Raw genomic sequence first — 26,431 nt, 5'->3', positions numbered from 1 at the left:
AACAAAATTATATAAAATTGTTAGTTCACTTGACATGATAAAGTATGTTTAAAACCAGTAAGGATATGTGCATGTACTTTAATGTAAAGTTCTTTCTGAGCCATTTCTATGCATTGATGTGTTTGTTCCTCCATTATCTCTTTTCTAACTTAGACCAAAGAAACCAGGGAAATTTTGCACTTTCATTATACCACATGGCCTGATTTTGGAGTTCCAGAATCTCCTGCTTCATTCCTTAACTTCCTTTTCAAAGTGAGGGAATCTGGCTCACTGAATCCAGATCACGGACCTATTGTGGTCCATTGCAGTGCAGGGATAGGACGATCTGGCACTTTCTCACTGGTCGACACATGTCTTCTGCTGGTATGTAATATGTACAATGTCACTTCGCTTTTCTTTCAGAGTTTATCAAAATGAGCTTAAAATACAGTAATGTTATAAATGGTTGAAGGTGAGTTTGTGTGTAACAATGTTGTTATTGTCTGAATGTCAGTGGTACGTTACTGCACATAGTGAAATAGGTTTACTAGTCAAATGATAAACTTTTCCTGGCCAAACAGTTGATATGAACAAAACTAGCTAACTAATTTCCCAGTAGTATATGCACATAAATCTCAGAAAAAAATCTATTAACCAATAAAAGCTTCTAAACCTTAAGAGAATCAGAAGGAAAATGCCAGTAGCTGTTGCTTTGTTTGAAAATCTATTACCACAAAAGGTAATTCATCTAATTTGTTCATGAACCCAATGCTGGAAAAGATTGTGGTTGTCTTTTGTACAAGAATGATTCTGGAAATGAAAGGGTTAACGTGAGGAACAATTGATGGCTCTGGTCTTGTATCTGCAACAGTTTAGAAGAGTGAGGGAAGATCTCATTATGAAACCTAACGAATATTGAGATGACAAGATAGAATGGACGTGGAGAGGATGTTTCTAAAAGTGAGTGTCTTGGGTCATAGAGCACTGCCTTTAGAATAGATGACGAATTTCTTTAGCCAGAGGATGATGAGTTTATGGAATTAGTTGACACAGACAGATGTGGGGAGCCAGGTCATTAGGTATATTTCAAGTGGAGGTTGATAGGTTTTTGATTAATGGCTTCCAAGGTTACAGGGAGAAGGCAAAAGAATGGGGTTGTGAGGGAAACTAAATGTCATGATTGAATGGTGAAGCCTAGTCAATGTGCTGAATAGCATAATTCTGCTCCTAGACTTTATGGTCTTGTACCTCTGATGTTTGGACTAACAGCAAGTACGTCAGGGCTCTGTAAAACTATCAGTGATTCTGTGTCCATAAAATCCTCTAAATTTACTGGAATAATAATACTACCGGTAACTGTGTTCTCCTGAACCAACATCCCTAGCATTAAGACCTTAATTATGCCAATGCATTCTGTTGGGAAGATTCTCAGAATAGAAATCCTATTGCATGTTCTGTTACAGGATTCAGTAATGTGGTTTCTTCAAAGAAATGCAATATCCCAACTGATTCCTGGCAGTCTCTGGCCCGTATCTGCTCAGAACAGGGGACAAGTGTTTGGAATTTGTTGAGAACCTCAGGGCATGCATTGGGAGCGAATAGAAAGAGTACACTATCAAATAATCCCATCTTTTTTTCCTATGGCACTACTCATCCATCTGAGGAAGAACATCTGGTTCCCACTTTGATTTTGCATTTGTAATATTGAGAAAAGCAAATCATCCTCAATTTCAGGACTGCAAAGAAAATGATGTTTCCAGCTTGATGACTATTTCTAGAGCATTCACATTTTGTAACTGTAGATAATACTTTAAGTCTTTAAAGCACAGCCTGAAAGTTACAAACATTTTAGTGAACTTACAGTAGAAATTTGAATGATTCTTATTGAACAAATGAGCAACTTCCTAATACCTTAGGACATGTATATGGGACCTTGCATCATTAATAAAACCTTGTATCATAAGCATAGACCAGTCACCAGTAAACTGGGTCATTTTCCTTATTTTAGTTACTACATGGAGTGCTTAATGTGTGCTCAGTATAGTTGAAGAGAACTAGTTTTAAAATTATGATTTATTTAAAGATTGTGAAAATTATTCAGATGTAATTATGAGGGCATTGATAGATACAGCTGTTATTAATTGTCCCTATGTTCATTATTGGGTGTTTGATTCTGTTGTTATCTTAGTCTCCATCCGTCGCATTTTATTCTCAGTCTCCTTTGTATTCTTATCCCCTACTCCTCCAACACTATCTCTTTCCTGTTCTATTCTATCCCTCACCAATCTTGAATGCTATAGAAACAAACTGAATACTCTAATTCTCTATTTTTTTTGCCTTTATTATCAATTTTTCTTTTTTGACAGATGGATAAACGGAAAGAACCTTTATCTGTGGATGTTAAACAAGTTTTATTAGAGATGAGAAAATATCGTATGGGTCTTATTCAAACTGCCGATCAAATGCGTTTCTCCTACATGGCTATTATTGAAGGGGCAAAATTCATCATGGGAGACCCTTCTGTACAAGTGAGCACTCCAGTTTTGTTTATTAATTTGACTTGTTATCAAAGAGCTTGCATTAATTTAGAAACTTGGAGATCCTCAACAATTTTAAATAATACTTCATAAATTACTACAGCCAGTCAATGTACAGGAATTTCCTACAAATGACATGAACCAATTTAGAAATTTTATTCATCTAACAATTTTGGCTGTTCTTGAATATTCTCATGGAATATTACAGCTGAATAAACTGATGAAGATTTCACATTAATAAGCTACCTGAAAGTCAACATCTTTAATAATGCTGCACTCTGTACAGTGCATTGAGATTTGCTTGGGTCTTGAGTTGACTTGAGTGGATATTGCAACAGTAGTTTGATAAACCGGCAAAAGTACTCAAACTCTAATATTGGTGAGAACTTTGACCAATTTTATGTGTTACGTACCCCGTAACTGGGTCAGTTACCAGCAAAGATAGAGAGGTCCGTTGAAGTCTGATGGTACTATTTTTAACAGCATTTATTGATAAAAATACACAAAAATAATATCAATGCAAATATACAGATAATATACGTCATCAATACTAATTCTAAAAGCGCGGGTATAATAAAAATCAATAAGAAATAGCTCTATCGTTGTCTAGGGGATAATGTATTGTCCGATGGAAATATAAAAGTCACTCAAGTTCATTCAGGCTGCAGCTTTTGGTTGGAGAGAGAGACGGGGTTTAGAACTTGCCCGTTTTCCTTTCTATGATGTCGATCCTTCGAAATGTCGTCGGTGTCCTTTTCCTTTTAGCTAAGCCGTCTTCCGTGGTCAGTCCCACCAATTCCGAGGCAAATGGAAAAGGACGCACGTGGGCTTTCCACCGGCTGTCGCTCTTACACTGTCACAGGATTTCTATCGTTTCTCCTGGTGCGTCTAAAGGGATTGTTCCCCAGACCTTCTTTTATCCTTACTCACGGGGTCTCAGATGTCAATCAGGTTGGGATGATGCCACCCCCCCCCCCCCCCCCCAACCAGCCCACGTTGCTCATTCCTTGAGGGCGTCGATGAATAGCACTGTGCTCAATAGACAATTCCGTCTCCAAGAGACATTGGCTGTTTCCCGTGGCTTTGTATCGTTGAGGGGCCAGGACATTCCAAACCCCTGTGGATTCTGCGTCTCTCTCTCATTTCCTGGGTCTCCTGACCTGAATTAAAAGCGATCTTGCGATTCTCAAAAAGGAGGGGGCTACTTTGGACCCTTCGGTCCCTCAGAGTTGGGGCACAGGCGTAACATATGGTTTTCCAGCAATGCATGCATGTATGTAATTTTTTGGTTTGGTAAATTTACCTGAGTGAGAAGCTTGTGAGTTCACATTTTAGTTTGGAATCCTAAGCATAATAATCCAAGTTGACAATCCATGGCTAGGTGTTGCAACACTACAGTAAATGTTACCTTACAGATAAAGCATCTGATGGAGAACCTTTCTACCCCTTGGACGACATGTTATTAAATAAAGCATTGTTTCCTTTTACTTGTACATTATTTGTCACTGGTTACATGGTTGTTTGAGGGTCATTGGTGTATTCTGCTTGACTGCTGGGGTCTCTCCATTTGTCAAGTGCATTTTAAAAGCACTTTATTGACTATAAACTGAAGATTGTACAAAGCATCCTGGGAACACTTTCTGAAGCTGAGTAAATAAAGTGGCTGCTTCCATTCAGCATTAGCTTCTGGTGCAGTAGAAATGAAATCTCACCAAATGGCTTTCAGTTAAACCTATTACAAATTTAATAAGGAATATTGAACGTGCATGTTTTCTTTTTCATGAAGTTGTAATGGCTTTAAAATAAGTTTGAAGTCCATGCTGCTTTTCTGAATTACTTTGATACAACAAAGCTATTTCATGATTTCACATTAGTGCTGTACTCTAAATTTCATTCAGTCATGATTGATTGACATAAGAATTCTTATTTTGTAAGCATAATTAATTTGTAATTGGAGTTTGTAAGGGTTACAAGTTAAACTTTGTCGAGGAAAGACTAATCACAGTTCAAACTGATGCTTCATTTTCATCAGTGTCATCTTTATCTTACTCATATGGTTCACCTATGTTACAATGAGAAAAACAGACGGAAGAAAATTATTTGAATAGTTAGCTGACTTAAATATCTTGTAAAACTTTCCTCTATATTTAAGGAACAATGGAAGGAGCTTTCCAATGAAGACCTTGCGCCACCAGAGCATAGTCCTCCACCTCCAAGGCCTCCAAAACGTGCAACAGAAACGGCCAATGGAAAAACTCCAGATCAGAGGATATGTTTTCCAGTCCCAGATGAAAGAACATGTGAACAAACGATGGAAGATATCCCCGATGGCAAAATAAGCCAACTTATAAAGTCACAAGCAGAAAGGTATTTGTAATGATAACCAGTTTAAAATTGTTCCAGTGGTTAACAGTTTCCCTTCCAGGAATGATGGCATGCTCTTAAATACTCTTTCGCATTTGAACAACTCAAATTTGTTCCTATCCAAGGATGCATCTTAAAAGGGCATTCAGATAGGCAGAGGAGGTGGGGTGGTTCCGTTGGTTTAAAAAAAAAAGGAAATTAAATCCTTAGAACAAGGTTACATAAGATAGGAGGATGCAGAATCCTTGTGTGTAGAGTTGAGGAACTGCAAGGGTAAAAGGATACTGTTGGGAGTTATATAAAGGCCTCCAAAAAGTAGGATGTGAGGTACAAAATGCAACGGGAAATAGAAGAGGCATGTAAAAAGGGCAGTGCTACAGTAGTCATGGGAGATTTCAAAATGCAGAATCCCAAGAGAAGGAATTTGTAGAATGCCTACGAGATGTTTGTTTGTTTGTTTTAGAGCATCGTGTGTTTGAGCCCACTAGGGAAAAGGAAAATCTGAGTTGGGTATTGTGTAATTAACCGGATTTGATTAGGGAGTTTAAGGTAAATGAATCCTTATGAGCCAATAATCATAATATGGTAAAATTCACCTTGCAGTTTGAGAGGGAGAAGCTAAAATCAGATTTATCAGTATTACAGTGGAATAAAATTAACTACAGAGGCATGAGAGAGGAGCTGCCAAAGTTGATTGGAAAGGGACACTAGAAGGGATGGTGGGAGAAAAGCAATAGCTGGAGTTTCTGGGAGCAATTCAGAAGGCAAAGGATAGACACAAACCAAAGTAGTATTCTAAAAGAAGGATGTGAGACCTTGGCAGACTGTGTGGAGACCAGGGAAGTCAAAGAAAGCATAAAAGCAAAAGAGAAACCACATATTATAGCAAAAATAAGATGGGCAGCTGGAGAATTGGAAAGCTTTATCATCAGAAGACAATATATATTAAGGAGAGAAAAGATGAAATATGAAGACAAGCTAGCCAATAATATAAGTGAATATGAACTGTTTCTTCAGATGTGTAACAGGTAGAAGAAGGGAAAGAAGACTTCAGGCTGCTAGAAAGTGACACTTGAGATGTAGTAATGCCAGACAAACTAAATGAGTATTTTGAGTTGGTCTCACTATAGAAGGCAGCAGCAAAAGTGTAATTGCTGTTACTAAGGAGAAGTTGCTTTGGAAGCTGAAAGATCTGAAGGTAGGTAAGTCAACTGGAAAGATGGGCTGCACCCCAGGGTCTGATAGACAGATTAAGTGATCTTGGAGATATTAGTAGTGATCTTTTAAGAATCACTAGATTGGAATAGTCAAAAAGGATTGAAAAGTTTTAAGTGACACTCCTGTCTTTAAGGAGGGAGGAAGGCAAAAGATAGGAAATTATAGGCTAGTTAACCTGACTTCAGTGGCTGCTAAGATGTTGGAGTCTATTATTAAGGATAAAGTTTCAAGCCACTGGAAACATATGATAAAATAAGCCAAAGTTAGCATGGTTTCTTTGAGGGGAAATCTTGCCTGATAAACCTGTTAGAATTATTTAAGGAAATAACAGGCAGGGTAGACAAATGAGATTCAGTGGGTGATGTTTATTTAGATTTTCACAAAGCCTTTGACAAGTGCCACACTTGAGGTTGCTAAACAAGATAAGTTCCCATGGTTTTACACGAAAGATGCTATCATGGACAAAAGATTGACTGGCAAGATGCAAATAGTGGGGAACTTTTCTGCTTGGCTGCTGGTGACTAGTGGTGTTCCTAAGGGTTCTGTGCTGGGACCACTTCTTTTCATGTTGTATGTCAATTATTTAGTGAATTGATGGCTTTGTACCTGCCTCTCCACCTATCTTTGTAATTTTGAGGATGCAGAGACTGTAAAAGGACTTGACAGATTGAGAATGGGCAAAGAAATGGCAAATGGAATATAGTGCAGGGAAGTGTATGGTCGTCACTTTGGTAAAAGGAATTTGGGCATAGACTGTTTTCTAAATGGGTAAATTCAGAAATTGGAGGTGCAAAGGGTCTTGGGAGTCCTCATGCTGGATTCCTTAAATGTTACTTGCTGATTAGGTCGGTGGTAAGGAAAGCAAATACAATGTTCACATTCATTTTGAGAGGACTAGAATATAAAACCAAGGCTGTATTGCCAGTGTAAAACCAGAGCTTTATAAGACAATGGTCAGACTGCATTTGAAGTATTGCGAACTGTTTTAGGCCCCTTACCCAAGAAAGAAAGATGTGCTAGCATCAGCGAGGTCCCAGAGAATGATCCTGGGAATGAAAGGTTTAGAGGAAGAGGAGCATGTGATAGCTCTGGGCCTGTACTTACTGGAGTAGGAAGAATGAGAGGATCTCATTAAAAACTTCCAAATATTGAAAGGCCTAGATAGAGTGGACGTGGAGAGGATATTCCCTAAAGTGTGGGGAGTCTAAGACCGGAGAGTACATCCTCAAAATAGAAGGTCATTCCTTTGGAACAGAGATGAGGAGACATTTCTTCAGCCAGAAGATGGTGAATCTGTTGAATTCATTCCCCCAGACTGCTGTGTATGTCAATTCATTGGGTATATAACAAAGGTTGATAGGTTCTTGATTAGTAAGTCATCAAAGGATATGAAAGAGAAGGCAGGAGAATAGGATTGAGAGATAATAAATCAGCTGCGGTGGAATGAGACTGGAAATGATGGGCTCAATGGCCTGATTCTGTTCCTATGCCTTGTAGTCTAATGGAAGAAGTTTAAGTTACTAATGCATTGTACATATTAAGTCAGTGACATTAGGCAGCTAATGAACTTCCAGACTTCTAAAGTACAAACTGTCACTTTGAAATAATTGAATCAAGGATTTCCATTGTAACAATAAAGATCATTTTATATTTTTGTAAGTATCTACTCCCAGTTAAAATGCAGGCAGTTAAATTGGGAGATCTGTTGAAAGTATATACTAGGTATCCAAATTGAAATGTTTTGCATTCTTTGAACAAACTTTAGAGTAAAAATAGAAAAAAAACAATGCTGGAAGAACTTAATGAGTCAAGCAGCATCAGTGGAAGCAAGAGGTGCAAATCAATATACATCAGGACTGGGGGAACAAGGAAGATTGCAGGGCATAAAGGATGGGATAGAGGCTTCTAAGTGATGTGTCTCTGCTTCTCAAGTTGAAGCTCCCTGTTCTCGAGCTTTTGAAATGTCTTATTTCCAAAAGTTGTAATCCCAGGCAGGATTCCAGTAGCTTTCCTTAGTACTCACCATTCACCCTTCCATGGATACTATCTAATGCATCCTCTGCCATTTCGGCCAGCTGAATTGAAATCCCACGACCGGTCACATTTTTCTCTCCAGAGCATTTTTAATTTCTGAATGGGACTCCTGGTCTCCTCTTCCCTCCCTATTCCCCATCACTTTCCCCTATACCTGAAGGCATTATAATGCCTGTCACTTCACCCCCAGCCCTTCCAGGTAAGTCGTGAGATTCACATGCACCTCTTCCAAGTTAGTCTGCTACGTTTAGTGCTGGTGGTGTAGCATCCTCTGCACTGGTGAAGCTAAACATGGATTAGGTACCTATACTGAACAACATCTCATATTCCACTGGGGTAGCTTACAACCCCTTGACAGAAATATTTAATTTTTCCATTTTTGAATAACCCACGTGTGATTCTCTCCTCCCATTCATGTGTGCTCATCTTTTTCTCCTTTTATCTTTCCAAGCCCCTTTCCATCTGGTTTCACCTATCACCTACCAGCCACCCCAAGTGCCCAGTCACTCCTCTCCTCTCAGTCTGAGAAAGTGATCAGACTTTCATCAGGACTGAACAAACCTAATAATCAAATGTGTTTTAAGTTCCAAAAGAAAGGGACAAGATGAGCAGGCTGGCAATGCCTGTAGTTGTCCAAAGACCGAGAGGATCAATGATGAAATGGTTGTGCTGGCCTGAGAGAAGGTAATGAAGGCTTGTTTATTAGAGGTATGATTGGAGATTTAAATAGAAAGATTCAAATAAAAATGGAGAAAAGGGATGGAAAAGATAAAAACAGTACTGGATCCATAAGTAATGCTCTGAAGAAGCAAATCACTGAAGGGGTAGGGAGGGAGCAAATTGCTGAAAATACTTAGCAGCTCAGGCAGCATTTCTGAAATTGGGAAAGTTGGAAGTTCTGGTTGATCACCTTTCATAGCAACTGGTCAGTTCTGAATAGACTCGTTACCCGAAATTGTTGATCTCATCACCAAGTCATGTGAACAGTGGGAAATTGAATGCTGTTACATGGGTGTCTATTGGACTTTGGAAGAGGTCAAGGAGAAGAGAGGTCTGAGTTGTGTGGAAAGGCAACTGGAAGCTAGGGGTTACCTTTGCAGGCTGAACAGAGGTGTTCACCCACTTTTGACTTCAGTACAGGAGAAATTACATCACATCTACTGTGTGTGATTGGAATTGGTTTATTATTGTCACATGTACTGAGATAGTGAAAAGCTTGTCTTGCATGCAGTTCAAACAGATCAGATCATTACACAGTGCATTGAGGGAGAACAAGTAAAACAATAACAATGCAGAATAAAGTGTAACAGCAAAGAGAGTGCAATGCAGGTGACAAAGGTGCAAGATCATAACAAGCTGGATTGTGAGGTTAAAATTGAATTGACCATTTCTTAGATACTTCACATAGATGAGGAGTAAACATCTTTGTTGCGGCTTTGTCTAAATGTGCAATCATAGTAATTTATAATAAATAGAAAAGTCATGTAATATAGAGTACACTCAAATCAGCATGAGTTAATCAGTCTGATGGCCTGGTGGAAGAAGCTGTCCTGGAGCTTGTTGGTCCAGGCTTTTATGCTGTGGTATCATTTCCCAGAAGGTAGCAGCTGGAATAGATTGTGATTGGGGTGACTCAGGACCCCAATGACCCTATGGACCTTTTTTACACACTTTTCCTTGTAATTCTCCTGAATCATGGGAAGTTCACAACTACAGATGCGCTGGGCTGTCCACACCACACTCTACAGAGTCCTGCAATTAAGAGGGGTACATTTCCCATACCTGGCAGTGATGCAGCCAGTCAGGATGCTCTGAATTGTGCCCCTGTAGAAAGTTCTTGGGATTTGGGGGCTCATACCAAACTGACCACATGAGGTCCTTGGTGATGTGGATGCCGAGGAACTTAAAGCTGTTTACCCTCTCAACCCCAGATCCATTGATGTCAGCAAGGGTTAGCCAGTCTCAATTCCTCCTGTAATGCACAACTAGCTCCTTTGTTTTTGCGACATTGCGGAAGAGGTTGTTTTCTTGATACCGCTGTGTTAGAGAGATGACTTCTTCCCTGTAGGCCACCTCATTATTTTGAGATAAGGCCAATCAATGTAGCGTTGTTGGCAAATTTAATTAGCAGATTACAGCTGTGGGTGGTGACACAGTCATGGGTAGACAGGGAGTAAAGGAGGGGACTTAGTACACAGCCCTTAGGGGCTCCTGTACTGAGAGTCAAAGGGGTGGAGGTGAAGGAGCTCACTCTTACCACCTGCTGGTGATCTGACAGGAAGTCCAGGATACATCTGCACAAGGCAGGGTCAAGGCCAGGGTCTCTGAGCTTCTTGTTGATGAACAATGGTGTTGTGGATGAAACTATGGTGTTGAATGCTGAGTTGTTGTCCAAGAACAGCATTCTCATATAAGCATACTTCTCCACATGTGTAAGGATGGTATGTAGAGCAGTGGTTCAACTTGTCATACTGGGGAACATTTTTAAAAGTCTAATAACAGTGGGTAGAAGCTGTCCTTGAGCCTGGTGGTATGCGCTTTCAGGCTTTTGAAACTCCTGCCCAGTAGGAAAGGGGAGAAGAGAAGAATGTTCATGGTCCTTGATTATGCAGACTGCTTTACTGAAACAGTCCAGAGAGGGAAGCTGATGTACAACGTTTGAAAAGTTCCAAGTGAATCATTGCTTGACCTGAAAACACATTTGTGCCCCAGGATGGTGTGAATTGAAAAGATAGAAAGGTATCATGACAAGGATGCAGGTGTTAATGGGTATTGAATGGGCTAGAAAGTGGATAGGCTGTTTTGTAATTCATAGTAACTTTATGTTTGTATTTTACTGGTTCTGCAAAACAACAGATTCTGTGACATACAGTGATAATAAATCAGATTCAAAATAGCAGCTGATAACCTTTAGCTTCGGTCTTTACCAATAATCAAAGATCCCCTTTTTTTCAATTATTTTGGGGTACAAGGCAAGGTTGTCCTTTAAGTCCTTTATTATTTGACATTGCTTTAGAACCCTTGGCTATAGCCATTCGTGAATCACCCAATATTTTAGGTATTACCCGTGGAGAGACGATGTATAAGGTATCATTATATGCGGATGACTTGTTATTATATATATCTGACCCTGAAAGATCTATTCCTGCTATTTCTTCTTTGCTTGCTCAATTTAGTAATTTTTCTGGTTATAAATTGAATTTTAATAAGAGTGAACTATTTTCATTAAATATGCATGTTTCAATTTATAATCATGTACCATATAGAATTGTTACAGATTATTTTACTTGGGTATTAAAATTACTAAAAAACATAAAGATTTATTTTAAACTAATTTTTTACCTTTAATAGATCAAATTAAGCAACTTGCTAATAGGTGGTCCCCACTATCTTTGTCTTTGGTAGGCAGAGTTAATGCCATTAAGATGATGATACTACCTAAATTTCTATATTTATTTCAAGCATTACCAATTTTTATTCCTAAATCATTTTTTGATATGGTTGACTCTAAAATATCTTCGTATTTGTGGCAGAACAAAAATCCTAGACTAGGTAAAAAATATTTACAGAAGCCTAAGAAGGAGGGCGGCTTGGCTCTACCAAACTTAAGATTTTACTATTGGGCAGTTAATATACGGTATTTGATATTTTGGACACAAGTGTCGACTACAGTTGCTGGCCCACAATGGGTAAATTTGGAATGTAAATCTGTGCAAGATTTCTCATTGATCTCAATCTTAGGATCTTCACTTCCTTTTTCGTTACTCAAAATGAATAAACAGATAACTAATCCCATAGTCAAGTATACATTACGAATCTGGTTTCAATTTCGTAAATTTTTTGGCTTGAATAAGTTTATGCTGTCAAGTCCTATAATATCTAACTACTTCTTCCGACCATCATCTATAGATCAAGCTTTTCTCTTATGGAAAACAAAAGGTATAACATGTTTTCGTGATCTGTTTTTGGATGATAACATGTCCTTTGAACAGCTATCTAATAAATATAATTTATCTAAAACCCATTTTTTTTAGATATTTGCAAGTTAGAAATTTTCTGTATAATGAATTAAAGTCTTTTTCGAAAGAATGTCCATTGGACATTACAGAAAGAATTTTAGCTCTCAATCCTTGTCAAAAGGGTTTAGTAGCTATCATTTATAATATGATTATGAATGTACAGCCAGATGTATCAGAAAAAATTAAGAAGGAATGGCAGGAAGAATTGCATTGTCCTATATCTACTGAGCAATGGGAAAAAATTTTATCATTGTTAAACTCATCCTCTATTTGTGCTAAACATGCTCTAATACAATTTAAGGTTGTACATAGAGCTCACATGTCTAAAGATAAACTTGCTCGATTTTATTCTTATGTTAATTCAACCTGTGATAGATGTCATTCTGATGTTGCTTCATTGACCCATATGTTTTGGTCTTGTCCTTGTTTACAAAACTATTGGAAAGATATTTTTAATATTATTTCAAGAGTTTTAAATATTAATTTCCAACCACATCCTTTTACCACAATTTTTGGTCTACCAATGATAGATAATAAGCGTTTATCCACTTCATCCCGACGAATGATTGCATTTGTTACATTAATGGCTAGAAGATCTATTTTACTGAATTGGAAAGAAATTAACCCTCCAACTGTATTTCAGTGGTTTTCTCAAACTATTTCCTGTTTGAGTTTAGAAAAAATTAGAAGTGTGGTTTTTGATTCTTCAGTTAAATTTGAGGAAACTTGGAGACCATTTATTCAACATTTTATATGAATTAAATGGTCTGATCCTGAACCTTATTGTTACTATCCTGAATTGTGTGGATGGAGGTTCGGAGTTATCGGCACTACTGTATGTATTTAACATTATGCAATTGCCCATGTTGGTTAGTTTTTTTTTAAATTCTCTTAGTTTTTTTTGGGGGGGGTTCTCTTTTTTCTCTTTTTCTTAATTCCTTTACATTAATACTATGAGTTTGGGAGACTTTATATATTGATTAATACATATCTGATTGTTTATTTAAACTATTAATTGTGTACTCTCAAATGTTTTGTACTCATATTTTACTTATGTTTTTCTTAAAATTAATAAAAAGATTTGAAAAGAAAGAAAGCAGCTGAACTTGATAGATGATCTTGGAGTAAGTTAAAAGTTCAGCATGATATCATGGGCCAGAGGGTCTGCATGTGTTCTATAATCTGTGTGTTAGCTGTAGTAATGATGCCTTTTTTGGCTTTACAGTTCAGAACCAGAACTTCGTAAGAGGCACACTGGAGAGAATGCATCTATGCCCATACAGGCAAATGAACAGGATAATCTACAAAAAAGTGAAAAGGATGAGGAAGTGGTGAAGGAAGAACATTCATCGTTACATTGGAAACCTTTTATGGTTAATGTATGTGTACTTGCTGCTGTTACAGCCGGGGCTTACTTCTGCTATAGGGCATACTTCCATTGACAACTACTCTAGAGGATAATGTATTATACAGTAAAGCTTGTTTCAAAATGCTAAAGTGTCCATGTCTTAAGAAGCAAACAATTTATGAGACTGGAGCTTATGAGGATAAGATTGATGATGCACTAGGGTTTGTTATAATCCCTTGGTCCCAGGAGAAAAACATTCAAATCTCAGGGCCTTGAATATTCAGGAGAAAGCAGTAGAAATGCCAAATAAAATGGGTTAGGGTGTTTGCGTGTGTGTTTTTATGTGTGTCTGTGTAGGGCCAGCTGGGTGGTGGTGTACTTTGAGTACTTTTGATGTTCACTTTAGAGGTGTATTCAGAAGGCATTCTTTAGCCCAGTATACTTAATTCATAATTGCAATGTTAATGGTAATTGTCATTGGTTCAATTGGGGGAAAAATGTCCAATATTATATTCTTGGAAAATAAAATGTAGCATTTGTGTTAAACTTCTGCATTCTTTACAGATACACTGCAATAGTTAAAAAAATATATTTTTTATACCATGTTTGGATTTGCCTGCTATGAAATTGCGTTAATCTCAGCAAAATTGTGACATTACTTTGTTACTTCTGTCAAAACAGTTCTGCTAAGAGGCTTCCACCACTGCTCAGGGTACTCTAGCAAAATGGTCCTTATCAACTGTGTCTATTAACCATTTTCTATTAAACTTGCAATATTGCTTGCTCAAAGCATTTGAAAGCAAATTAAATTGATCGGCTTCTAGTCTTATTCAGCTACCAGAAAATAGGGAGGTGTAATACAACAAAATGCAAAACATTTCCACCAGCATTTTTTACAGCAGTGCCACACAAAACTTAGACCATCAAGTCTGCAACACAAGCATTTTTCACTCCATATTTATTTGTAACAGGTATAGCTACATTTCACATTTTTTTAAAAACCAGTGTATTGAAAATATAGCATTTTTAATCAGAGCTTTGTATCAAGGGCTCATAGAAAAGTAAAATGATATACCTCATAGTAGTACTGGAAGCTGAGCTCCACCTGCCCTGTAAAATACAGGGTGCCAGTACTTAATCTGAGGAAAAACTGTAAGTAGTCAATATATAGTTCTGTTGTCTTGAGAAAATATAAAAAATTAACCATTTTTGGATCATGTATATCAAAATATGGGGAAACATAATATATTATAATAGAAAATTAAGAGTGTGTAAGCTATAGAATTGCTTTGTTGAATGATTGTCAATGGTCTGGATGTCCATTGTTCGTGGCAGTTGGACATTGAACACCATTCTGGTTGAATGCATGTAGATTCCAGTACCATCATTAAAGTAAATATGAAATCGCTTGGAAGGTGAAAGATGTGCATCTTAATTACTACTGTGAACATGTGCAGCATATGCTGAATATTAATTGCATGGTTTTTCTGGTTGGTAATGATGCCAGTGGTTATGAGACAGACACTGAAAAGTTAATTTTGTGTTTGATTCCCATGGTGGATGTTTGTATAAAAGCTAGAGTATTTGAATCCACCATGACATGCGTATTAGTGTAATTGAGATGTTTGTCACATTTCAAATATATAATGTGTAGTTCAGGCATTCCTAAATTGACCAATGGGCATGTTCACATCTCACTTTTTGACTTGAGCAGACCATATTGCTACAAGCCTTGAAATCTAGTACACTAGAGGGAACCTTGGAGGTAAATTTCTTAATGCAGTGATTTCAGAAATAAAACCCTTAAGTCTGATTTCTTCTGTTGTTTACATTCCCAAGCTTTTGCCTGAGGCATTGTGGTAATATTTCAGTTGGCTTTATTTCAATCTGAATCCCTCAGTGCTGAAATATTACCACTCAGTGTACAAGAAGTGAGCAGTGAATTAACCCTGTATTGCAGAATTTTAAACTTAAATACCCGTGTATAATGTTTTGTGTATGTACAGTAACATTCAAAAACAGATGATTTGGTATTCCTTTGAAATGACACACTGCTAAATGGTCGCTTTAATGTAAACAAACTATTAAGCTGCTCTGCTATATGCCTTAATTAAAATTCTCCTTGGCTCTTGTTAAAGACGGTCATACCAATAAAATAATTGAACAGATAAGTAGATTGTGGTATTAAACACCTTGCACATTCTGGGATTATTAACAGATTGAGGACCATTAATAAAGTGCAAGTTTTCTACAAAACAAAACCTGGTGAATATCAATTGTTCAGAAATGTTTTGGCTATGTTGTATTTACATTTGGAATTTAAGTATAGTGCACAATGTAGCTTTTAGACCCATTTGGTATCAGAATATAATATAGTATATAGAGTATCTTGTGTTAATTTAATATATACAGTATATACTATATAGTATACAAATTCCCAAATTTGTTGCTCCTTATACTGCTGTGCTTCTAGTTCAAAAAGAGGAGGATTCAAAGATGGGCTTTATAGTCAGAGTAGTTCCTGACCACTTTTCTATTGGTACTAAAATCTGAAATAATGGGAACTGATCAGAAAAATGGGTATGAAATTTATGTTGCCTTTAGTTTGGTGATACGTTTTTTTAAACCCAAAATTCAGTGGGGCCACCACTTCTGTGAGGTAAATATTGTGGATGCTATATTATAAAACATGCATCAGCATTCCTTTGTTAGTGTGATAGGTACCTCAGTCTAATTAATGTGATAATCTAATCTAAGTTTCATGAGATTTTCAGATGAATGGAAACAATTTTACCACTTTTTATTGTATTCCACACTTTTTATTTTATTTTTGCCAGTTTAGTCTTTAGAAGATTGATTTCAACTTGCCTTTCCTGTGAAGTGATATCAATCTAATCAAATAGTATTTTTGCAACAAATATATTTTTAGTGTGGAATGTAATTTTTAGTTGCTTGCTGCACATCCACATAGGTTACAGTGGAAAATTAGTGTGCTGAAAGTAGAGGTGACTTGTATGCCTTAAGGCTTGGAAAGCATATGTGGCTATATTTCTGATACATCTGATAAATGTAACTAATTCAAGTTAACAGTAACATCAATATTGGATAGCTTTCATTTATGAGTGTTGCCTATAGTGGTGTTTATTCATAATATATAATTAAATTTTATTTTCTATTTTTTTAATGGCATTGGTAAGGAAAATCTGTTCAGTATTTTATTTGTATGGCCTTGAAGATAACACAGTTCTCATGACCAATGGTATTAAGAACTCTTTTGGTAGGAGCAGATGGTTGCAAATACTTTTTTTCCTCTTGTTGTCTTCCCAGAAATGTGATTTTTTTAAAAAAAATGGTTAGCAACAAATTCTATAGGATCACGCTAGTTTCCATAAATTTCAGGGATGTGTCTGACTTGACTGGAATTATTTTTTGTTTTTATTGAATACTTTTGGACCAAATATGTACAAAATTTTATTTAGAATGCCAACTCATTTTTGATGTGTGAATCTGGAACACAGTTTGTTTTTATAAAATTTCCATTGAATTCTAGGTTTTAATTTAAAATTACAAATTAATTGCTTGCACTAAGTGTTTATCAACAGCCTAACTTCAAACAATTCAGTAGGACAAAAGTTTGATCATTGAATGTTTCCTCCTAAGTGCACTGTTCAAACACCATACAATCCAAAGTGGTTTATTCCAAGGATTATGAAATGCAAACTGTGCACCATTTTTAGTTTGTAAATTACAGGTAATGCACTTGGGAGTTAAATGTTGCACTTTTCTGTAACTGAAATCTTTTAAAAAAACGTTGAGATATGCTGATTTTTTTTACTTGAGCTGGTGTTCCTACTTGTTCTTACATGTTTTTAACATGTTCCTACTTGACTGTTTTCACATTTTTTTTAGCTTTCTTGTCACAAATAGTAAACTGCTTTGTGTATTTTACTTTTTGTATAGTATCTTGTAGACTAAGAATAACTGTGTTGCTATTTTCTAGGCAGCATTAGCTGTTCTTGCATGTATTATGATTTTCTACGGTTTTATATTGTTAAACCATTTAAGAAGCAGGGTCTGGGGCTTTCAAGCACTTGGACTTTTGCAGAACTATTTTCAATTTTACAAGCTGGCTTACAAGTGCACGACAAATCAGAATTTCAAAATAAAACCAATTTGAAAGTAAATCGCTTGTTTTCTCCTGATGTTTCATATTCAGATACAAACCTCAAAACCTTTGGTTGCAAGTTTAGAATCATAGTCAGGTCAGCCAATCTTAATGCAATCCGAAGTAAAGCTGATTTTGTGTGTGGGGGGGGGGGGTTTTGCTAGTGATTTTCTTCACTATTATCCAATTTTAAATCAAAAATTGTAAAAGGTTTGTATTCTCGTAAATAATTGAGCAAATTTGTCAAAATTACTATTAATTGCATTGTTTTCCACCAGTTACCATGTCTTTATCAGTGTCCACATAAACAGCCACTATGTCCTGATTGCTACATCATCTGAAACTGTGGAAAGTTGTCTTCTGTTTGTTCAAACAGTTTAAAAAAAAATTGCGTCAGATGTTGAAAGTCTGAAATGAAGCAGAAAATGCTTTTTAAAAACTGGTCAGGCAGCACCTGTGCAAGAAGAAATGGATCAGTATTTTGGGGCTGTGACCATCTGTCAGAACTGGGGAAAGGGTGAAATACAAATCACTGTTGTAGTGGAGAGGAGGGCTGTGAAGGGCTAAGGAAATGTGTCTAAAAGATTATGTGAAATAGTATGAAGGCAATTAGCAGCACATTAATCTGATTTGTGCAATGTGTTAAATGCAAATTCTTGGGATATGCCCAGCAGGCTGGTGCAGATTAAGAAAAACTGAGTGCCATACAACCTCTGCCTCAGGAAAATTCCAGTTAATTCCATTAACTCAAGGTTTAAGCAGTCAGACTTCAATCGCTGGTGAAACTTGAATATTTAAGAATTTGAGCAGCTATTTCATTTAATACAGCATCTTGCTTCAGTTTAATATTTTGCTTAACCCCTATATAAAATTAGTGCCACACACACAAAAGTCTGGAGGGACTCAGCAGGCCAGGCAGCATCTATGGAAAAAAGTACAGTCAATGTTTTGGGCTTGTGTTTCATGTCTTACCATCTCAGTTGAGACTAGATTATGGTGTTTTTTGAGATGCACTGAAAAGGAGACATGTCATAGACAGCTCAATTTGTTAAAACAATTAAGTCGATGCCTCACCTATGCTTATGTATGTGGATGCTATTGACTTTAGCTCATGTGCTGTAATTTTGTCTTTTTTTTTCAATTTGAGCTGAGAATGATCTAATATTTTTATTCTTGTCACAACATGTTCTCTTTGGATTATCATTTAACATCAAAACTTTTACTTGGTGAATTAAAGAAATGCTTTTACCCACAAGACCAGTGAACATTGGGCCTCAAAACAAAAGAAACTAATCTGTGTTAAGTCAAATAGTTGTTTTAAGTAGTTGGTGTATACTGTGTTCTTTTGCACATGTGCACTCAGTTTAAATTTGTAAGAAACTTGGCGTAGCAAAAATCTGTTAAAATTTGAAAATTAATGTTGAAATTCTTCCGTTACTAAGTGTGGTTTAGAAAATCAGTTTGCCATCAAAGGAACTCCAGCATCTCATCATATTTGTGAGCACAAAGGAAAAGCTGAGTAAAACCAACTAATTTTCACTTCATTGTTCTGTTAAGAGATTAAACTAATTACTAGGATTTATTTTTAAGAGTCATAACTTAAATCCATAATGTCTTAGCTCCTATTAGTTCAATAGAAAATTTGTAAATATGGTAGATGAGATTACAGGAGAGGTATAACTTAAAATTGTAAGTAATGTAAGAATCAAGATCTTCCAGACTCTAAAAAAAAAACTAAGTATTTTGTTCCTGCCTATCACTGCTATTTATATGGGATGGCGAGAGGGAAAGAAAAATATCTAACTACAAAAAGATTAAAAATAAGATTAACAGTTTTAAGAAATTTAAACTTCAACTACAATGTTCAAAATGTCACAAAATGAAATTTTACTGCCCTCAAATTTTGCAAATCTTTTAAGATGTTTGAGTCTCCTAAACCTTTATTGTAGCTGCATAAAGGATAATTAATGTTAATCAAATCCTGCATAAAAAATAACAAATTTATGTACAGGTCTTGATACAAATCAAAGCAGATTTGAAAGGCTGTTCAGGCAAGAAAGTTAGTTTTCTCAGAATATACTGTGGCATTGTTGGCTGCTAGACCAAAATACAAGGCCTAAACCTCATTTCTCAATTTAACTTGATAAGAGTTAAATAAACTTGAAGGATGTGGGTGAAAAATATTTATACAACACACACAAAATGCTGGTGGAACGCAGCAGGCCAGGCAGCATCTATAGGGAGAAGCGCTGTCGATGTTTTGGGCCGAGACCCTTCATCAGGACTAACTGAAAGGAAAGATAGTAAGAGATTTGAAAGTAGGAGGGGGAGGGGAAAATGCGAAATGATAGGAGAAGACCGGAGGGGGTGGGATGAAGCTAAGAGCTGGAAAGGTGTGGCCTTTTATATATTGGTGAGACCTGACACAGACTGGGAGACCGTTTCGCTATACACCTATGCTCTGTCTGCCAGAGAAAGCAGGATCTCCCAGTGGCCACACATTTTAATTCCACGTCCCATTCCCATTCTGATATGTCTATCCATGGCCTTGTATACTGGCTGGGTAGCCGCCAACCTGATGGCATGAACATTGACTTCTCTAACTTCCATTAATGCCCCTCCTCCCCTTCTTACCCCATCCCTGAAATATTTAGTTGTTTGCCTGTTCTCCATCTCCCTCTGGTGCTTCTCTCTTCCCCCCCCCCCACCCCCACCCCCCCCCCCCAAGGCTTGCTGTCCCATGACCCTTTCCCTTCTCCAGCTCTGTATCACTTACGCCAATCACCTTTCCAGATCTTAGCTTCATCCCACCCCCTCCGGTCTTCTATCATTTTGCATTTCCCCCCTCCCTTCACTACTTTCAAATCTCTTACTATCTTTCCTTTCAGTTAGTCCTGACGAAGGGTCTCGGCCCGAAACGTCGGCAGTGCTTCTCCTTATAGATACTGCCTGGCCTGCTGTGTTCCACCAGTATTTTGTGTGTGTGGTTCGGATTTACAGCATCTACAGATTTCCTCGTGTTTGCTCTTGAAAAATATTTAGAAGTAGATTTGAACCCTAATGGTTTCATACAATGCTACATGTTTGGACTGTGGGGTTTTTTTTCACTTCCTATTTTCATTTTTCTAACAAAATTTAAAGATCTCTACATGTTTGGACTGCAAACTGCAGTTGATTTTTGTTGGATTCTTGCAGTGTGGACATGCACTCAGTCAACACAGTAAAACTATCCATGTCAGTACAATGACATGCTCCAGTCATTTTGTGCCCTTCAAAAATGTTTTAACTGAATAATTTGCAACCAGCAAAGCAGTCTGGTAACATCTGTCATTATGATTTTACTTAATGCAACTGTGGTTTCAAAATGATGGTTTATTCAAAATACTTCAAACATTTATTAAAGAATCAGAGAGTTAGGTAGTCTACAGAATATTTGCACATTTGATCGATAGTAGAAGTAAGTCCAGCTTTTTCATGTGATCTAAATATAGCCATTTTCTTGCACATTAATATTCTGGACATTGGTGAATAACCACTTCATAAAATCTTTATACAATATAATCACTAGGTAAACAGTTATTAAACAATGTATATTAACAAGGTTTAAAAATTCAATGTTCAGAGAATAGTAATTTGAGTAGTTGAGTTTTGCTTCATTCCTTCATACCAAAGTCGGTCAGCTGCTTCATAGGCTAAACGACCTTTTTCACCTGCATAATAAAATAAGCAAAATGTTGAGGTCTTTTTGCTAAAATAATTCTTAGTTTATATACATGCAGTTTGACTACTATTCATTTTTTTATCCAGTTGTAAAATTTCTGAGCAGTATGCTTTGACTTTTACAAAATTGCATTTATAAGATTTGGCCTGGAAACAAGCCCTTCGGCCCACCACATGCATTCACTCATCTTACATCATTTTATTCTCCTGGCGTAGTAACATAGGTTAGTGTAGAGGTCGAGTCAGGAACATTCACGCCCTGACCCTGTTAATCTGAAAGGAAACCAATCCTGCCCTGACATTATGTGCCAGACCAAGTGATCCAGTGAGTGGTAAAAGGATAAAGCCTCAGCCCACTGGATATCATGAAAGTTGTTAGCCACAACATCGAAGGCTTCAGCCACAGTAAAGCAAAAATCCTGGCAAACTTAAAACTGGACATCTTGTGCATACAAGAAATGCATAGACTGAATAACCAACCCTATGTGCCAGGAATGCTCTTGGCTATTGACAACCCTCGCCAAACTTACGGAAGTGTAATCTTTGTTAAAGATAAATCTATAGTAATGAGCACATCAAACATCCAAGCTGGCTCAATGGAAATTCTGAAAGTTGAAACAAAACACATAAATATCATCTTGGTCTACAAACCCCGTAATGAACCATTCATGTGGCCACCTAACCTAGATCTCCAGGACAAAATGTATCTCATTATTGGTGACTTTAATAGCCATTGCACCAGCTGGGGGTACGAATGATGATGCAAATGGAGAAGTTGTATCATGGGCTTTAAACAACAGCCTTGAGCTGCTATACAAGTCAAATGACACCTCTACATTCCAAGTGCCAGATGGAGAAAATGATACAACCCAGACCCTGCCTTTGTTACCTTGGCAAGCTCCAACCTTTTCACATGAACAGTCATCCAATGTATACCCAAATCCCAACACCATCCAGTCCAGGTAGAATCCCTTCCAGTTCTGAGACCTGTACCATCAAAGTACATTGATGAAGGAAGAGCAGTAGATATAGTGTATGTGGATTTCAGCAAGGCATTTTTAAGGCTTATTGAGAAAGTAAGGAGGCATGGGATCCGAGGGGCAATTACTTTGTGGATCCAGAACTGGCTCTCCCACAGAAGGCAAAGAGTGGTTGCAGATGGGTTATATTCTGCATGGAGGTCGGTCACCAGTGGAGTGCCTCAGGGATCTACTCTGGGACCCTTACTCTTCATGATTTTTATAAATGGCCTGGATGAGGAAGTGGAAGGATGGGTTATTAAGTTTGCTGATGACACAAAGGTTGGAGGTGTTGTGAATAGTGTGGAGGGCTGTCAGAGGTTACAGCAGGACATTGATAGGTTGCAAAACTGGGCTGAGAAGTGACAGATGGAGTTCAACCCAGATAAGTGTGAAGTGGTTCATTTTGGTAGGTCAAATATGATGACAGACTGTAGTATTAATGGTAAGACTTGCCAGTGTAGAGGATCAGAGGGATCTTGGGGTCTGAGTCCATAGGATGCTCATAGCAGCTGTGCAGGTTGACGCTGTGGTTAGCAAGGTGTACAGTGTATTGGTCTTCATTAATCATGGAATTGAATTTAGGAGCCGAGAGATAATGTTGCAGCTATATAAGACCCTGATCAGATCCCACTTGGAGTACTATGCTCAGTTCTGGTCGCCTCACTACAGGAAGGATGTGGAAACCATAGAAAGAGTGCAGAGGAGATTTACAAGGATGTTGCCTGGTTTGGGGAGCATGCCTTATGAAAACAGGTTGAGTGAACTCGGCCTTTTCTCCTTGGAGCGATGGAGGATGAGAGGTGACCTGATAGAGGTGTATAAGATGATAAGCGGCATTGATCATGTGGATAGTCAGAGGCTTTTTCCCAGGGCTGAAATGGTTGCCATGAAAGGGCACAGGTTTAAGGTGCTGGGAGTAGGTACAGAGGAGATGTCAGGGATAAGTTTTTTTACTCAGAGGTGAGTGTCTGGAATGGGCTGCTGGCAACGGTGGTGGAGGCGGACACAATAGGGTCTGTTAAGAGAATTATGGATAAAAAGAATAGAGGGCTATGGGAAGTCTATTAATTTCTAAGGTAGGGACATGTTCAGCACAACTTGGTGGGCCAAAGGGCCTGTATTGTGCTGTAGGTTTTCTATGTTTCTATGTACCTACCAAGATTTTACCTGAGAAAAGCAAATTGGACGTCTTTTGCAGAATCCCTTGATCAACTTAAGGGCACTATACCACCAGAACTTGATCATTATGATGAATTTGTCTGACTAATCTGGAAAGTAGTGCAGCAGAACATACCTAGAGGCTGCAGAACCAAATACATTCAGGGATTGACTAGTGATATCAAGCAAAGTTATGATGAGTATGTCAACTTATACGACCAAGACCTGTTTGGTCAAGACACAATTGAAATGGGAGAGTCAGTTCTATCCCTACTGAGCCAAGAGAGACAACAGCATTGGCAGGAACTGATAGAAAACACAGACATGACCAAGAACAGTAAGAAGGCAAGGGCAACTGTTCGGAAACTCAACTCAGACAATAGACCACCACAAAGAATTGCTGCCATAACACCCATCAGGTTGCCCATCAACTAATACCAAATGGTCAACCAAATAACAAGGAATGGAGGCAAAAGAGAAAGCAACATCAGGAGACGGAGTCAGCTCTCTCAAATGGGAATAACAACTTCCCACCTCTCACCCTAAAAGAATTAAAGGATGAAGTATCACAGATAAATTCCAACAAAGCTGCTGGCCCAGATGGGATTCTTAATGAATTCCTTAAACATCTTGGGCCTAAAGCTCTCCACTGGCTTCTGTCCCTTCTTAACAATTGTCTAGGATCATTAAAAATACCTTAAAAAAAAGTGGAGAAGAGCCAAAGTTCTTACTCTCCTAAAACCCAATAAAGACCCCAACATTCCTAAAAATTACAGAACGATTTCCTTGCTCTGCACCCTCTATAAATATACTGTTCAAGAGACTCGTACTGAAAAGAATATCCCTCTTAGTCGAAGATTTTCTAACACCAGACCAAGCCGGGTTCAGGCCAGGCCGCTCTTACTGTGGTCAAGTCCTGAGCTTAATCAGTATATTGGGATGGCTTTGAAATGCGACAAATTACAGGGGCAGTATTCGTCAACTTAACAGCAGCATACAACACTGTGAATCACAGAGGCTTTCTACTGAAATTATCTAAAATGTTAAAGAATGAAACCACAGTCAAAGTAATAAGAAGCCTCCTAGAAAATCGCAGGTTTTATTTAGAACTGAATGGAATTAAGAGTAGGAGGCATCCACAAAAGAACGGACCACCACAGGGATCAGTCCTGGCACCTCTACTATTTAATGTTTACACAAACGACCAACCAACCTTTCCTAAAACACGCAGGTTTATCTATGCAGACGACCTATGCATAGTAACACAAGCTAACTCCTTCCAAGAAGTTGAAGTACGACTTATAGCAGTCCTCGAAGCAATGAAGCAGTATTATGAAAAATGGTCCCTGAACCCAAATCCATCAAAAACTCAAGTGTGTGCATTCCACCTGAGGAATCGAGAAGCAGCTCGGAAACTCAAGATCTTCTGGTGTGGGAAGGAGCTCGAACACCATCCGACTCCAATTTACCTGGGTGTGACACTGAATAGGACGCTCTCATTTGCCACCCACATCCAAAAACTCCGAGGGAAAGTTGGCTTTCGTAATCCTGAAAAAATTAGCAGGCTCGAAATGCTCACACACTTAGATCAACTGCCCTAGCACTCTGCTATACACCTGCAGAATACTATGCACCTGTGTGGGGAAGATCAGCCCATGCAAAGAAAATAGACCCGTTGCTTAACGAAGCCTGCCGAATAATCACAGGCACACTGTGCCCCACACCCACTAACATCATTTACAGACTTGCAGGCATTGCTCCCCAGAGATCTGAAGACACACTACAACAAAAATTGAAAAAGGTAAACAGAATTCAGATCCATGGCACCCACTACATCATCATATGCCAGTTTCCAACCGCATAATATTAGGAAAAGCTTTGCTACAGTGGAGGAACTACCGCATGGAACATCCCCCCCAAACATTCAGGATTGACCTCTGGCAACAAACAGAATCCAGAACCCCACCAAACAATACATTTGAAGACCCGGCAGAAATGTTGCCAGAAGGGGCACTGCTTGACAGACGGAAGTGGTGCACTCTCAACAGAGCGCGAGCGGGAATTTGTAGGACGGGAGACAATATGGTGAAGTGGGGTTTAAAGACCAGTGAATCCTGTGAGTGTGGTGAAAGGGTGCAGAACATTGAACATGTTCTGTGCAACTGCCCACTCTCACCTGATCTAGCTGACACTGACCTGCTCAACATCAACCAAACAACACTAGGGTGGCTGGTTATCCGGTGTGACAAGCTATGAACGAATGAGTGTAACGCTGTACAGGGCCTGGGATTAGATGTTCAGTGTTCATTTCCCACTACTGCCTCTAAGGAGTTTGTACATTCTTTCTGTGACTGCATGTTTCCTCCACGTGCTCCAGTTTCCTCCCACATTACAAAGACATACAATTAGAGTTGTGGACATGCGATGCTGGTATTGGAAACATGGCAACCCTTACATACTACCTCCAGCACATCCTAGGTCTGTGTTGGACGTTAACACAAAATGATGTATTTCACTGAATGTTTTGATGCAATTATGAATAAAGTTAATCTTTTCTCTATAGCCCTATCAACCAAGCTTCTACCACTCACCTTTACATAAGAAACAATTTATTGTGGTTAATTAATCTAGCAACCTGCCTGATTTTTGTTGTATGTAGAATGAAAATGGAGCACCCAGAGTAAACCTGTAAGAGCACAGAGAAGGAATGCAACAGCTAAAGTCATGATTGAACCTGGACCTCTGGCACTGAAGTGGAGGCCCTATTCCATGAACACTGCCCTGTTCCATACTCGGTTTTCTGACACAGTAAACTGCCATGTTGGCATAGCAGTTAGCTCAATGCTCTTACATTTCGGGGCTTCAAA

General features: G+C 38.1%; 2 protein-coding genes across 9 annotated transcripts in view; one reads left to right on the top strand and one right to left on the bottom strand.

Annotated features, from left to right (window-relative positions):
• Positions 1-17,683, top strand: part of LOC140736004 (tyrosine-protein phosphatase non-receptor type 1-like) — a 99,400-nt gene extending 81,717 nt beyond the window's left edge. Inside the window, exons 6-9 of the mRNA XM_073061679.1 lie at positions 154-363; positions 2,346-2,507; positions 4,669-4,883; positions 13,377-17,683. Coding sequence (XP_072917780.1) covers positions 154-363; positions 2,346-2,507; positions 4,669-4,883; positions 13,377-13,593 — 804 coding nt within the window. The 3' untranslated portion in view covers positions 13,594-17,683. The remainder of the gene's footprint in view (positions 1-153; positions 364-2,345; positions 2,508-4,668; positions 4,884-13,376) is intronic.
• A 3,344-nt stretch (positions 17,684-21,027) lies between these two features.
• Positions 21,028-26,431, bottom strand: part of ripor3 (RIPOR family member 3) — a 184,910-nt gene continuing 179,506 nt past the window's right edge. For all 8 annotated transcript variants that reach the window (XM_073061659.1, XM_073061657.1, XM_073061661.1 and 5 more), the window contains one exon: positions 21,028-21,374. In XM_073061659.1, coding sequence (XP_072917760.1) covers positions 21,283-21,374 — 92 coding nt within the window. In that variant the 3' untranslated portion in view covers positions 21,028-21,282. The remainder of the gene's footprint in view (positions 21,375-26,431) is intronic.

The sequence above is a fragment of the Hemitrygon akajei genome, chromosome 11 (genome assembly GCF_048418815.1).
Source record: "Hemitrygon akajei chromosome 11, sHemAka1.3, whole genome shotgun sequence".
Classification (NCBI taxonomy): Eukaryota; Metazoa; Chordata; class Chondrichthyes; order Myliobatiformes; family Dasyatidae; genus Hemitrygon; species Hemitrygon akajei.
This window is presented reverse-complemented; position numbering and strand designations above follow the sequence as displayed.